Here is a 16,007-nt window from a genome sequence, read left to right on the forward strand (position 1 = left end):
AGTCCGGTGGTCATGGAGGTGTCTGTTCCTGAGGTCCTGTCCTGGGAGTCTGCCCCGCTGGTGATGGTTGCTGTGTTGGGGTGTGTTTGGGCTGTGCACTGCTCTCCCGTTCCTGAGGCTATTGACGAGCTGGCCACTCCAAAATTCCCCAAGCCGGTCCTGTCCGGCATTCCAGAGGTCTTCAAGCCGGTCCCGTCCGGCCTTCCAGAGATCTTTGAGCCAGTCCTGTTCGGCCTTCCAGAGATCTTTGAGCCAGTCCTGTCCGGTCTTCCAGAGATCTTTGAGCCAGTCCTGTCCGGCCTTCCAGAGATCTTCGAGCCAGTCCTGTCCGGACTTCCAGAGATCTTCGAGCCAGTCCTGTCCGGCCTTCCAGAGATCTTCGAGCCGATCCCGTCCGGTCTTCCTGTGTTCTTTGAGCCGGTCCCATCCGGCTTATCTGAGTTCCCTACCTCGTTCAAGATGGACTCCTGTGATCTTCCTGAGATCCCTGCCTGCCTGCACTATGGCCCAGGTCCGCCTCTGCACCACGGCCCAGGTCCGCCTCTGCACTATGGCCCAGGTCCGCCTCTGCACCACGGCCCTAGCCCTGTGCCCCTTCACGGGCCTGACCCTCCCCCTGTTCCACCTCCACTCTTCCACCCTCCTGGACTGTCATATAAGGGCATCTGGAATCCGCCCTTAGAGGGGGGGCTATGTAACAGTCATCAGCTGCAGTGCCCTCTCAAAGCCACAAGAGACCACTCTCCACATCACCCGGACTGTCATTCACTACATTTCCCATAAATCACTGCCTGGACTCGGTTTAATCATTTACACTTGTTTCTTGTTATCTGTTTAGTTCTGTCTATTTAAACCTGGTTTTGTCAATCATTCGGGGCTTGGTTTTGTGTTATGTCACAGTTGCTTCTGTTCCTCGTGTTCTTTGTCATGCCCTGGATGTTTATATTGTTTGGACTGTCTTTCTGTGTATGACCCTTGCCTACTCTCGGATTTGCCTGTGGATTACCCCTTAAATAAACTGCATTTGGATCCTCACCTCTGAGTCTGTACAATTCGTGACAATTATAAACATATCATTTGCATTGGACATACAGTGAGGGAAATAATTATTTGATCCCCTGCTGATTTTGCAAGTTTGCCTGCTTTCAAAGAAATGAAGGGTCTATAATTCTTATGGTAGGTTTAATTTAACTGATAGACACAGAACATATAAAAAATATTATATAAAGGTTATAAATTGATTTGCATCTCAGTCAGTGAAATACTGTAAGTATTTGATCCCGAGAAAAAATAACTTTGTACTTGGTGGAGAAACCCTTGTTGGCAAGCATAGAGGTAAAATATTTCTGATAGTTGGTAACCAGGTTTGCACATGTGTCAGGATACATTTTAGTCCACTCCTCTGTCAATCTTTAAGGGTTCTTGGCTGTCGCTCTGCAAATTGGAGTTTTAGCCTCCTTCACAGATTTTCTATAGGACTAGGGTCTAGAGACTGGCTAGGACATTTAATGTGCTTCTCCTTATGCCACTCTTTGGTTGTCTTGGCAATATGTTTTGGGTCTTTGTCATATTGAAGGCACATGCATGACCCATCTTCAGTGATCTAGTTAAGGGGAGAAGGTTCTCGTCCAAGATTTTACGGTACACTGGCCCGTCCCTCAGCCCCTCAATGCAGTGAAGTCATCCTGTACCCGTAGCAGAGAAAAAGCCCTAAAGCAGAATGTTTCCAACACTGTGCTTCTCTGTAGGGATGGTGTTCTTGGGGTCATAGTCAGCATTTCTCTCTCTCCAAACACAGGAGTCAATTTTGGTCTCACAGCAGTGCCAGCACTTTCGCTAAAGCCTTTTCTGAATCATTTTGATGTTCATTGTCAAACTTCAGATGAGCCAGGCGGGCCTTCTTGGGGAGGAGGACCTTGCGGGTGCTTCAGGATTTCAATCTATTGTGGCATAGTGTGTTAACAATGGTTTGCTTGCTAACTGTGGTCCCAACTGTCTTTAAATCATTAACACACTACTTCCGTGTAGTTCTGGGCTGATCTTTAACCTTTCTCATGTCCATTTTTACCCCATTGGGGAAATCTTGCAGGGAGCTCCAGACCAAGGGCAATTGATTGTTATTTTGTATTTCTTCTATTTCTAAATAATCGCACAAACTGTTGTCTCCTTCTCACCAAGCTTCTGTCTGTAGCCTATTCAAGGTTTGTGCAGGTCTCCAATCTTGTTCCTGACATCCTTTGAAACCTATTTGGTCTGGACCATGGTGTTGGAGAGGTTGAACTGGAAGATACAGATTCTGTTGGCAGGCATCTTTTATATACATAACAAGCTGATTTAGGAGTACTTTCTTAAAGTGACAGTTCTAATCTGTGGTCCATATAGTCACATAACCAATCTGTGGAGCCAGAATTCTTGTTTGTTGGTAGGGGATCAAATACTTATTTCACTGACTGAAATGCAAATCAATTTATAACCTTTATATAACAGATTTTTTTATATTCTGTCTCTATCAGTTAAAATAAACCTACCATAAAAATGATAGACCCTTCATTTCTTTGTAAGCAGGCAAACTTACAAAATCAGCAGGGGATCAAATACTTATTTCCCTCACTGTATATATTTATGAACTAAACTTTATACACAGTGAATTTTGCAAAGAGGACCCTGAACTTACCCCACTTAATGCACACACAAATGTGTAAAATCAAGAAAGGTCTTGAGAAGAGACAAACATGATCTAACATTTTTCTGCCTGAAGCAACTTCTGTTAGATTTGTGTTTTGCAATATAAGCTTATGAATACTTTAGCTCATAGTGTTAGCCATATGATAATTAAAGCTCTTTATTAAGTGCTGACCAATAAACGCTGCCAAGAAGTTCCTCCAAAGGTTTGTCTGTATTACTCTTATCATTTATGAGAGTTTTTCTGTCACCCTTGGCTAATTCACTAAAAGTTTCAAAGCAATGGTCTGCAGAAAGCTTCTTTTTACACTTTCTCAAGTACATGTGAGTGGTTTTAGCCCATGCAAAAGTTGGAATGTGGGTACAGTATATGCCCGAGTATGAGGTTATTCTGAGTGATTGTTAAAGAATTCCATTTTACAGTTTGCTTGATAGCACATCTCTGCTCAGTTTGAGGCATCATTCATGTTGGTACCAAAAAACAGATTGATCATTTTCATGAGCCCAGCAGTACTACAATGTATAATATGACTAATAAATAAGCTAAATCGATGTATAAAGTGCCAACTAGATAAGCATAGCGCAATTGCTAGTACACTCTTAAAGTGATAGTTCACCCAAAAACAAACATTCAGTCATCATGTATTCACCCTCATGTCGGTAAAAACCTGTATCTGAGTCGTTGTACTGTGGAACACAAAACAAAATGTTTTGAGAAATGTTTCAGTGGTTTTGTGTTTATACAATGGAAGTCAATGGTGGCTAATGTTGTTTGGTTATCAATGTTCTTCAAAATATCTCTTTATGTGTTCGGCAGAATATAAAAAGTCAGACAGGTTTGGAATGACATGAAGATGATGAAAGCATTTTAATTTTGGGGTGCAGTATCCCTTTAAGTGGTTGCTAGGCTGTTGCTAGATATCAAACAGTTAGAAAAGATGAGACTAGTTATGTTAATGATTAATCGACGATCGATTAATTGTCGATAACAGTTTACTCGAAATAACTTAATTATGATCGAGTTCAAAGTCATGCACGTGCGTGCGGCTTATGCGCATAACACATACAGCAGACTCATGGAAAAACGCAATGGCTATCCACTTATTACATTACTTGGCTACCGACACACCTTAGTTTTGTATTTTTTTTTATAGAAAGAAAAAGAAAAAGTTCATTTGAACAATGGATGCAAGAGTTTGCGAGGCACACGTCTGTCAGCGGCAGCTGCAGCTTGCAGTTGTGAGGCGCGATGATTGACAGGTCAAGGCGGAGGAGAGCTTTTATAAGTTTTATTTCTTTGTTTAATATAAGTAGCGTTGTCCTTGTTTTATTGTTGCAATTTCATTTAAAATAATAATAAACCACAAACTGTGTTGAAGTAGGGGGAAAATCCGAAGATCTTTGAATTTATTTATGTTACAAAACAGGTACAATGTTATTATTCGTTTTGTTAATAAACATTCTGTTTCATATAAGCAAGTTTGTCAGTGTACTTTTTTTTGTTGTTTAATTAAAAGTAAATAATGAATGAATAACTATTTGTATCAAAAGAAAATGTACCATCTGCCTTTGTTAGTAAAAGTTTACCACAAGTGTGTTTGTAATGATACTAGGCTATTTTATGTTTGTTGAGTTTTTCGTTAAGAATAATAATGAAGAAACATTTTAAGCATTTGCTTTAGTCAAAGAAAAAAGATCTAAAGCTGCAGATCAAAATATGTGCTATAGATGCAAAATGCAAATATATTTTCTTTTATAATGTGTGGTATCGGTAACATATGTTGTTGTCACAAGTTTATTAAATCCTCACCGGCATTCCTAAAGTGTACAGTACCATCAGGGTTTTTAGGTTTGCACTGATCGCATGTGGACAGCTTATCAGTTATTTTATTCGAAATGGTTTAGCACATCATTTAAAAGTTATTTTAGCTTCTGCTCATGTAACACAAAGAATTATGTTATTTATGTGAGACCAGTGGCGTAACTTTGTTTTCAAAAGTGGTGGTGACAAAGTCCGCCCCCACCCGCTGGGGTCGGTCAAATCAATGGAAAACAATACTTTAATATCTAAAATATTTATATAATAACTTGTTGGGAATAATTAAAAATTACACTTCTTTATTGGTTTACACATGTTTTGTGCTTGGACAATGGATGCGCAAGCGGTGCGTTCACAGCGTGTTTGTTCCACAAGCTTAGTTTTATTCAAATAAGTGCTCGGGACACAATTGACTTGGCAAAAAGTGGTGGCGACATGTCCCACTCGTCCCACCTGCAAATTATGCCTCAGTGTGAGACACAAGTCTCAACTTCAGGACCACTAAAGGTTGTAACACGTTATGGACATTTGTGAGTTAAAATGCCCTTTTTCGAATTCTACAGATTCTCCGTAATACTGTCGATAGTGTCCATGCGCTGTGTCATATGCACATTTAGAAAGAAAATAACACGCTTATAATAACAAATCTACCTATTCTCTCAGGCAGACGCACGCAATGATGAGTCTGCTTATATGCAATTACCAGAGTGCGCATCTGAGGCAGCGACACGTTGTATATTGGTCCATATGTTAATTATCAAATACATCATTTTATTATATTATCAATCACACAGATTCATTTTAACAATGCTACTAGGCATTTTTTTAACTTGGAAACTTTTTTATTCAGGTGAGGAAGATGGCTTTTTGTGTGGCTTTTGAGCGCTGTCATGCCTATATACCACTGCAGAGGCATATTTCAGTATTAATGATAACGAGTAATCGATTACTTGATCGTTAATGTAAATGAAAATCGATTATGGGAATTTGTCTAAATTGACATCCCTAGATGAGACGCAACAGGAACATGCCGGATGTCTGTGGTGAGTTTGGTAAGTAAAGTTGGAAAGCTTTAGAGGGGTTTTGAGTGAAAACAATCAAATTTTAGAAGAACAAAAATCTTAAATATAACAAAAGTATGTTGTCAACGTATCATAATTTCTTCCTTAGCCATTATGTCTCCCCAACACCACTGTGTTCTTCTGTTTCTCTATTGGATCTTTTTTGGTGAAGTGATCCCTCTGGTTGAGCTCACCCAGGTCCTCAAAGCCAAAATCACCTGCTGGGGAATAACCCACTTCCAATGATCCAGCAGGTACGGCACTGGCTTTAAGTTAGGTTGACAAAAGCCTGGATACATTTCATCTTAGATTCCCTTTGAGATGAGCCCTCTAGTGTAAAGATGAATGGAGGTGAGAATGGAAGGAAACACGTTCAATTCACATCCACTTAAAGCCTAGCAAGTTGCCAAGAGCTAAGCTAGGATTGAAAGCTCATCCCCCCAAAAAAAATTTAAAACAAGAAAATCACTTATTTTATTTCTTAAGAGTGCTGAAAATAGATTTGAAAGATCAAACTGGTGGATGACTAAAATAAGCAAGTAAATGCATATCAATGGGAATCAAAATGAACTGTCTACTGTAAGATCTGTGTGAAAGAAAATACATTTAGATTTATATCTCATCTCTACCGAGCAGAAGTCCAGCTCTAACCTTCTCTGGCTAAAGCAGGGAACAACAAGTATGGAGGACTAAACCTGCAAAAATTATAAATAAATAAATGTATAAATAAATATATATATAAACGAATAAATGTAATAACATGAAAATAAATAAAGGAATGAATGGTTTGATAAAACAAAATAATTCGTTTTAGCTATTATTGATCTTAGCTTTAATTTTTCATTTTTTAAATTGATTTATTATTTTTTGTGTCCATTTTTTAATTATTTTTAATTATTATTATTATTATTTATTTTTAGATTATTTTATTTATCATTTCCTTTTATTTTTACATTTATTTATTTATACGTTTATTTATTTTTATATTTATTTATTATCGCATGTATTTATTTCCACTTTTATTTATTTATTCTTGTATTTATTCTTACTTTTCTGTGTCTTGTATGATAATTAGATGGGTTGGTCTTGCCTACTATTGGTTCAGCGTAGATTGAAGCGTTTGATCGATTACTCTTGACTTGTTTTGGACTAACGTCACGTCACTCACTGATCGTTTGCTTCGTGTATAACGTTAAGTAACTATGGCGGGCGCACAATTAGCTAGAGAGTTACAGCATTTAGCCAATGAAGTCGATAACCATGCATCAAATGACTGTGTGTCATTTAGATTAGGTGCGCTTATTGATGATTTATTACAGATTGACTGCGAGATAAATGACAAAGTTCTTAAGCAGTACTTACCGTGGTGCAGAGAGACACCTGAAAAATATTGCCGTCGCTTCCACCACAAAACAGGAAGTACTCGCAGGGGTCAAAGGTCACAGACATGATACCAACATCGAAGAGGACGGACAGCAGCATCTGCCCGGAGGAAATTTCCCAAACCTGTGAGAGAAACAGGAGACGCACATTTGATTTATTAAAGTGTCAAAGACGGATCAGGAAAATCTTTTTACAAGAAATCTAGTTTCAGAGGTGCACGTAGTAATTTTTTCGTAATATTAAAAAAGTTTATTACTTTGTTAAACGTTTTAAAGATGCCATGAATTAAAACCACAATTTTAAACCGTGCTTTTGTTATATAACTGGGAATCGTATTCACGCGAACATCATGTAAGTGTCAGAATTGAAAACGCCCTTGTTACTGAGATTACAACTGTTATTGACACCAGGCCCAGCGAGCGCCAGGTTCTGGAATGCACCTATCTATGACGACATTGATTGGTTGAACACCGCCTCCACAGAATAAATATCAACGACTACTTCTCTAGCCCCGCCCACTGGTTCACGCATGACAATTCTGAAGTAACACCAGATAGAGCGAACATGCAATAAACAAACATGCCGTTAAAGATAGCTAAATATTGTGCCATCCCTGGTTGTGGAAGAATACAGTCGCTGCATAACCTTCCTTCGGATTCCGATATTAGGAATGCGGGGTTAAAGTTTATTTTTAAAGACGTTCCAGCTCATGTGGGAAAAACATGGAGCATTTGTTCGTTTCATTTCACCGCAGATTCCTTTGTGAAGAAGGCACAGGTCGAGGCTGGATTTGCGAATAGACTAAATTTAAAAAGCAGTGCTGTGCCGTCCATATTGGATCGGATAGGAAAGGCGCAGCAATCTTATGTGAGTAAAACATATTTGTACTATGCTTCACTATTGCTTTGTTATCGCTTGATATGCTCTGAGCACTATTCGTACGGGAATAGTATTACCTGGGGACCTCTAGTCATTTATATTAATTGCAGCGGTTGTCTGTGATCTTAAGCCCGTGCGAATCGGGATCTCTGTGATTTGGCGGGTTCATATATCATTTTTCAAGGTTTTATCCACCGTTTGCGAATAATGGAGGCTACTTTGATATGTTTTGGTATTATTTCGGGTGCTGGGTCATATCCATAAGTTACCGGGAGTCTCCCGTTTGTTTATTTATCATGGAAACTCTCGTCACATTTGAGACCCGCGATCTCTGTGATCTTCTGTCTGGTTTGCGATCACGGGTCTCAAATGCTGACAGGTACTGTCATATATCATTAAACGCAATACAACTATAGGCTATACAAACTATACGCGAAGCCTTGCCATCACATCCGGGAAATAAGTCCGTAAATTTGAGTAAAATCATCCCGTGCGAATGCGTTACATGAAATACTGATGTGGGGAGGTCATTTATAAATCACACTAGGTCCCCAGATAATGCTAATCTCATGCGAATGGTGCTAATGTGTAACCTAACGTTACGTCTCTAACCAAATTCGCAGAAGGCTCCAACTAAGTTTACTATGCAAACTGCCATCCAATCGTAGTAGTGGGCGTTTACTTCCAAGCCTTCATGGCGGAACGCCCATTCAAACCGAGTGTTTGTAGAGCTGTCCTCAAAACCCGGGTAGAAAATAGCCTATTACTTATTGATTTTGATGTTTTTAAATGTAAAAACCATGCGAACGTCATAAGTAGACCTCATACAACAGTATAAAACAATAAACAAGCCCAGGTCATCACACCTTTAAATTACTTTATTAAAGAACATTTTAATCATAAAACATGTGTATTGTAAGTGTTTATTATATGAAAGACATTTTTTACTAAATCTATAGCCCTGTGTATAAATAAAAGTGTCACTTCTGCAACTTCTGTTCTTCTTTATTTTTCTCTGATCTTTGAACCGGTTCATCTTGAAATGAATGGCACAAAGAGAGGCCGACAGAGAACAGAACAAAGAGACACAGATAAGAGCGGAGAACACAAAACGAAGACCAAGACTTCTGGGTAACAGTTACTCTGTCTGTCAGGACAGCAGCTTCTTCTCTCTGGGTAATAAAATCCCCAGTAAGATCTCCGGCTCTCCAACATCTCCACATTTCTGTTCCAACTTGCAGCTTAATGGCAACACGTTTGCCAAAAAGTTTAAAAGTAACTTATTGGTACAGGGGTAATGTGGTGTTATCATCTCAAATAAATGCTGAAGTAGACTTGGAGAGCTCAGAAGCTTAACTTTAGAAAGCTCGAGTTTTCTGCAGTGAGGACGATGAGCCAACAACACAGAACCTTTAGTCCAAGTGAAAGGTCTATATCGCAGAGCCCGTAAGAAGAGAACGACCACTTTCCCGAATTTACAGCTGCTTTTAAAAAGATGGTTAAATCAATAGAAACAAAGTTAGGGTCAAATATTCTACTTGAAGAGCAAAAAAAACATTGTGAGTGTTTGGTCAGAGCGTCTCAGCACATCCCCGCACAGGTCCAGAGTGATTGATGTGCCATCCTAAAGAAGACAAACTGACCGGAAAATAATTTTGGGTCTTAGCCAGTAGATGAACAGGATCAATGCCCATGACCCTGTCATAAAATGGCAAGAGCAAAAGGAAACTGCCCATTACCTGTTCGTCACTCTTACTGGCTCAGAAAATCTATGCAGAAAACAAATCCTATTATTTAAAGGGATAGTTCACCAAAAATAAAAAATGGTCACGGTTTACTGACTATCATGTTGTTTCAAGCCTTATGATTTTCTTTCTACACTCCAAAAACTGTTGTTAAAATCTGTTCTTAACACATTTTTGCGTCTAGTTACTTTTAACTCGACCTTGCATTGACCCTTTTATTTACACAATCAAAACAAAATGACACATTAAGTGTTACAATTCCATAACATTAAAATGTGTTTGGAATTATTGCATGTATCACAAAATATGTTCAACATTGCTTTTTGAGCCTTACAGGACTTTTTCACTGTAAATTTTAATTGACAATATTAATTAAATATAATATAATGAAAGTGTTTCAATAAAAAAAAATCTGTATCATTACATGTTTAACCAATATAAATGTTTTTCTTATGGAAAAAAAGTTGTGTTAAAAACACGTTACCTTTTTAAAACCATGTGCATAAGCCTCCTCAGTAAATGGGAGGCTTACTCAGTAAGTAAGGTCATGTTTTTCAACTAAATTAATTAACCATCTGATAAATCAAAGCTGTCTAAAGGTCATGCGTCAACTGGTCATAGGCCATGAGATGTATCTGGATGTCCTGCCTGATTTCCATCTCAGTTCATGATGTTAGATGTTTTTAACCCAATGACTAAACGCTCAACACTGATCTGTCTATAGCCAATAGGCTTGACACAGAAACACCTCATGATCTGTGTACTGAGTGACCTCCCGGATTCCCCACACGCATCTCTGATGACTGACAGGCTGTAATCCACTGCAGCCAAATCTATTGAGCTCAGATGACTGATGAACAACAGCAGGACAAATTAAACCTTTGAATTATCCACCTGATTGATGGCAATCTGACAGCAAGCACTTTGTCTGAGGGGGACACGAGACAAAAAAAATAAGAGAGCACTTAAAATTTATTTTTGTTTTTTTGAGAATTTACTATTTATAGGTATGTGTTTAGGTAAAATGATGTTCACAGAATGAAATTAAAATCTAACAATATTTCTTCCGAATTTCAAATAAAAATATTGTTTCTATTTGCAGAAATTGAAAACTGGAGAAACAGGTCAAAATAACAGAAAAGATGCTCTGTATTTTTCAGACCTCAAATACTGCAAAGAAAAACAAATTCATATTCACTTTTAAGCAATACAACAGTAATATTTATACATGTATTTAGAAACAATTCAAAATGATTTTTATGTGTTGGATAATCTCAATTATTATCAGTTTCATGTGTCTTGTCATGCTGTCAGTCTTTCACATTACTGTTAGATGACTTGATATCACTTCTGAGGTTTGATTTAGTTCAAATTCAACAGACACTAGACTGGAATGAACACAATAAATGTTGATTACATGAAAATTTGAAATCGTCTCCATGACTGCATATTTGTGTCCATTTATTAAAAATACTTTCCAAATGCAAAATATGTAGGCCTAGCAAAGGAAGTTTCACATAAATGTGAAAATGTGGACATTTTTTAGTCTTTTTGGTTTACAAATAAGAAACGAAATAAAATAAAACAAGAACTCCTTTTGTACGCAATTTGATTATTAGTTGACTTTTTTCATTACTGTGTCTTAAATCTCATTATTTCTCAATACAGTATTTAAACGTATTAAATGAAAAATATTGCATGACTCAACCCACAATCTATTAGAGTAAACACACTTCATTCAAGGCCAGCGGACTTGTAGCTTAAAGAACCGAGTGAAATCGCTTCTCTCAACTTCATCTAAAATTTATAAACTGAGATTTGCTCAAAAGGAGAAAGTAGCCCGGGCAGTTGTCATCAGAAATCAGACATCCTGACTTGGAAGACAAAACGACTCTGACATTGAACCTGACCAGTGAGCTTCACCTTATCTCTTTCTCTCACAGACAGAAATGTGTTAATCTCAGGTTTTTGAAAAAACATCACCAACAAAAACAACAGCTGTGGATCCACCCAGAAACTGTTAAAGAAAACTGAAACATCAGTGTTATTAAAGATGTTAAAGCTTTCACTTCTTTAATTGAGCTTTCATCTTGAAAATGAAAATGACTATTTACAGTCACCTTGAACATTAGCTAATTAAATGCATTACTTACATAAAATGATGACATCCACACTTTGCAATTACGAACATTGCTCTCACCAACTATTCAGCATACTGTTATTTAATATTGATAGCATTTTCTGTATATTTAATATCTGCTGCAGGTCTTGAGTATTTTCCTATTATGGGCTCAGCAATGCGCCACTTTAACACTCGATTCTTTGAGCCAATCAGCTGAAGCGTAAATGCAATGTGACGAATCACTCATGGACCACAGAATAGGGATGTCGTGACAATGCTGATTGCCAGATGTGCGCATTGTTTGCGGTGGAAAACCAATTTTCTGCTTTTAAAAGAGCCCTCCAGAAAAACATTTACCATAATGGAGGAGGATGCGTTTCCATCCAGATGTTGGTGGGTACAAATAAACCGTACAGTACGAATGTGTCCTATGGTGTGACGGCAAAAAAATTGCAAATGAACTGTTAATAATATATTCTTTTATTGTTGTTATATCTATTTATAATATAAAATAGCAGAGATTTATGTTTATTGTATGTTTTTTTCTCAGTGTTTGTGATGTCACTCAGGTTTACTTGTCATCTACTCTGGTGCAGTAATAGCGTACTGAATTATGCTACCCGAAGCCATATTAAGGATTTTAGGTTGATCACAATCAGAAAAAGCTATTTTATGAGATACATGTTTAAAAGGATAGTTCAACCAACAAATTTAAATTCTCTCATCAGTTTAAAACAATGGGGACCATGCTATGGCATTACAAAGACAAGAAGTTTATTTCTTAAAATAACTGTTTGTGTTCAGCAAAAAAAACAGTCATATAGACCACTTCGCAAAATGTAAACACTGGTCCAGAAGCACTTCGGGTTATGTTTTTTTTTTCTTATCTTATATATGATAATATCTTAAAGATATTAACGTAAAGAATTTGTGTGTGAATTTTAGCGGCATCTAGTGGTGAGGTTGTGAATTGCAACCAATGGCTCACACCCCCCTCCCTTTCAAAGCACTACGGCGGCTCTCACAGGACTAAGATGTCGTCACGTTTTTACATCTTTGCCGAAGGAGATAACGTATTTACGAAACGCACTCTATAGAGCAGTTTGTCCGTATAGGGCTCGGAAACCTGTGGCTCTTCTGCCCCCCTGCTGTGGCTCTCTGCAGTCTTTATAAGATGCGTTTTGGTCGATCGTATCACAAGTGGATGAAAGAGGCACATACCCGTTTACACCTGCTGCTGTAATCCGTCTATTTTGTCCATTTTTGACCACTTCTGTCTTTATTTCTTCAAGAAATATCTAAAAAAGCATACACATTTACCCAGCCATACACCCTGGCTGCATAAATGTATTTGCCTTTTCAGATATTTCATTCGAATAGACGAAATAAGTGCATGCAATGTACATATGAGCACGACCGGAGATGACAGAAAAAAACAAACAGAGAGCAGCGGTTTTATTTCTGCTTTGACAGACTTGAGACAGCGCCGAACACTGTATGCTATGCGTAGAACTGGAATGGTGAGAAAACATTCTGCTTGGTACTTTTTTCGTTTTTAAACCAAACTTTTAGGTCTTTAGCCGGCATAGTTTAAATCCTGTCTGGCTAGCGCGCCTTTCATAATGTTTACGCATGATGTCCGTATGCGGAGAGTAGGCGGTCTCTTGTGGCTGTTCATTAAACGCTGCAAAAACAAAGGCCAAAACAAAAGTTCAAAGAAAAAAGCTGAAGTCTAACTAAAGCAGCGCGTGTAACACTACGCTACTCTCCTATTGCAACATTCCCATTTCTTGCCAGGAACAAAAATGTATAAATTGCTAACATCTAAATATAATAAAAGTCGCACTATATGGGTAACAACTGGGTAACTACTACCTTAGATGCATAACAACCTGTGTTATAGTAATTTAAAGGTTGCATATAATTTTCGGCTCTAGACCAATTTTATTTGGTGGGAGAGGGCCCAAAACGGCTCTTTTGGTCGCAAAGGTTGCCTACCCCTGGTATAGGGCTACTGTAGAAACAACATGGTGAATTCCATGTAAGGGGACCCACAGTGTATGTAGATAGAAATAGCTCATTCTAAGGTAATAAAAACATATTATGTAAGGTCTTTATACACCTATGAACACATAGTTATGTATATTATATTGCATTTCTGTCAATAGATCCTCCTTAATCTCACACATTGCACCTTTAACATTTTGATTTGGCTATAAATCCTCTTTTGGTTACATTTTGTTCAATCGTTTGTGTAGTAGGGCTGGGCAATGTGACGATGTTATCGTATATTGGCGATGTCTCGCAAATATCCTGATGTTGATTACAACAGACAGATACCAGAAGATAATCGATAATAATGGAAAATACACGTTATAACATCATCAGTAGGTTCATCAGTAGGCCGATCGTCTGCGCAACGTTGCATGAAGTCAAACATACCTGATATTATCGGATTTTAAAGTCGATTATCAAATTTTTGTTTAAACACATCGCCCAGCCCTATTGTTTAGTGTTAATAAAGCTAGAATTTGTATTACCTAACTATATATTATTACCCAACATTATTTAAAATACAAATACAGATATACAATTCTTAAACTGTTAGCAACAACTTAAGCATACAGTAACAAATAAACAAAAGCTAAGCCTGTAACTAGACCAGATCAAGTGCCAACAAAACAATCCCAAAATCAAATGAAGGACTGCTGCGCTTGAACCCCTGCCAGGGAGATCTTGGCTGCTTATCATTCTCATTTAAAAGTGAGCTTCAAAATTCTTTGGTTCAGCTAACAGAAAGGTTTCCCTGTCGTTCACAGGCCGCTAAAGGATAGAGACCAGACTGAATGCAGATTATGACAAAGTTCAGGTCGTGAGTCCCTTCAGCTCCTTGCTGCCTCCGCGGTATTTAAAATGCTCATCAGCGCTCAGGGCCCTGGTGCGAGAACACTTAGATCAGCTTTGACGCTGCTTAACACAAATCTTCATCTCAAGCACATCAACACACTTCTTATTGGTGTTGATGTTTAACAAAGCTGGTTTGAAACAATGGCAATCAAATCGAACAGAAAATTCAATTGCAACACAATGGCTACGATCTGAAGAATTATACGTTAGTGATACGAAACTGACTGCATGAGTCACGGCATGCGTGTCACATACATGTCAATGTCAATAAACCGTCTTGGATTAACCCTTCGCTATCTTTGACAGATAATTGGAAGCATGTGGCAGAACATCCGGCTCGTGTCGATAAGGATCTTCCATCCATGACAATATCTACAGGGACAGGCCATGACACAGTCTTTCAAACCAGATGAGAGCAGGATATGTCAGAGCATTAGCACAATGAAACGGTGCAGGCAGGTTTCCCACATACAACACAAACAAATTTCATCACCGGCTCTTAGGGTGGGGGTGTGATCGATTCTGATATAGATCAGCTCCGGGGCCCTGACAGCAGCCACTGAGCTCAAATGGCTTTTGACAGCATGAGACGGGCCTGATTAAACCAGACCGCCAGCACGTTTTGTTTGGACGTTCATCTCCCACAAGAAACTCTGAGAGCATCTGGTAATTTCTAAAACCTGCTGCTATGATGCTGTGAAGGTCACGGTCCAAAGATGATTTTCAAGCGGCCTGACAGAGAGGACACTGAGGGACAGTGTCTAAAATGTACTCTGTGCCCCACCTGTCAACAGTGTGTGAATTCAGAACAATGTTATTATAGTTGACTAAACTAAAACTATTAAAACATTTATGTTAACTAACATTTAAATTAAAGTTCAATTTAATATAAGTGAAATAGTTAAATATAAATATAATATCTTAACATTATTTGATAAATGAAACAAAATAGAATGATCAGCAATAAACTGAAATACGTTTAAGTTGAGGCAATAAAATAATTAACTTAAAAGAAATTAAAAGAAACAAATTAAATTAAAAAGATAATTGCAATTAAAATAACATAAAAACTCAAAAAATATAAAATATTACCTAGTTATATAGAATACAAGATTTTATAGATATTATAGAATAATATTATATTATTTGTATTATTATAGAATAATATTTTAAATATTAATAAGACTTAAAATATTAATTAAACTGAAAACAAAACTATAATAACTCTGATTTGGACTATTATGCCACAAATAGTTATTACAAACATGAAACATTCTTTATAAAAAATAGGAATACTTATCAATAAGGTTGTATTTATTAACATTAGTTAATGCATTAGTTAACATAAACTAACATTGAAGAATATACTTCTGGAGCATTTTTTAAACACTGGTAATGTTAGTTAATAT

General features: G+C 37.6%; 1 protein-coding gene across 1 annotated transcript in view; it reads right to left on the reverse strand.

The window, feature by feature from the left end:
* Nucleotides 1–16,007, reverse strand: part of wdr18 (WD repeat domain 18) — a 62,671-nt gene that overhangs the window by 28,214 nt on the left and 18,450 nt on the right. Inside the window, exon 5 of the mRNA XM_057362488.1 lies at nucleotides 6,925–7,068. Within this exon, the coding sequence (XP_057218471.1) occupies nucleotides 6,925–7,068 (144 nt within the window). The remainder of the gene's footprint in view (nucleotides 1–6,924; nucleotides 7,069–16,007) is intronic.

This window comes from Triplophysa rosa, linkage group LG20 (assembly GCF_024868665.1).
Source record: "Triplophysa rosa linkage group LG20, Trosa_1v2, whole genome shotgun sequence".
In the NCBI taxonomy this organism is placed as follows: Eukaryota; Metazoa; Chordata; class Actinopteri; order Cypriniformes; family Nemacheilidae; genus Triplophysa; species Triplophysa rosa.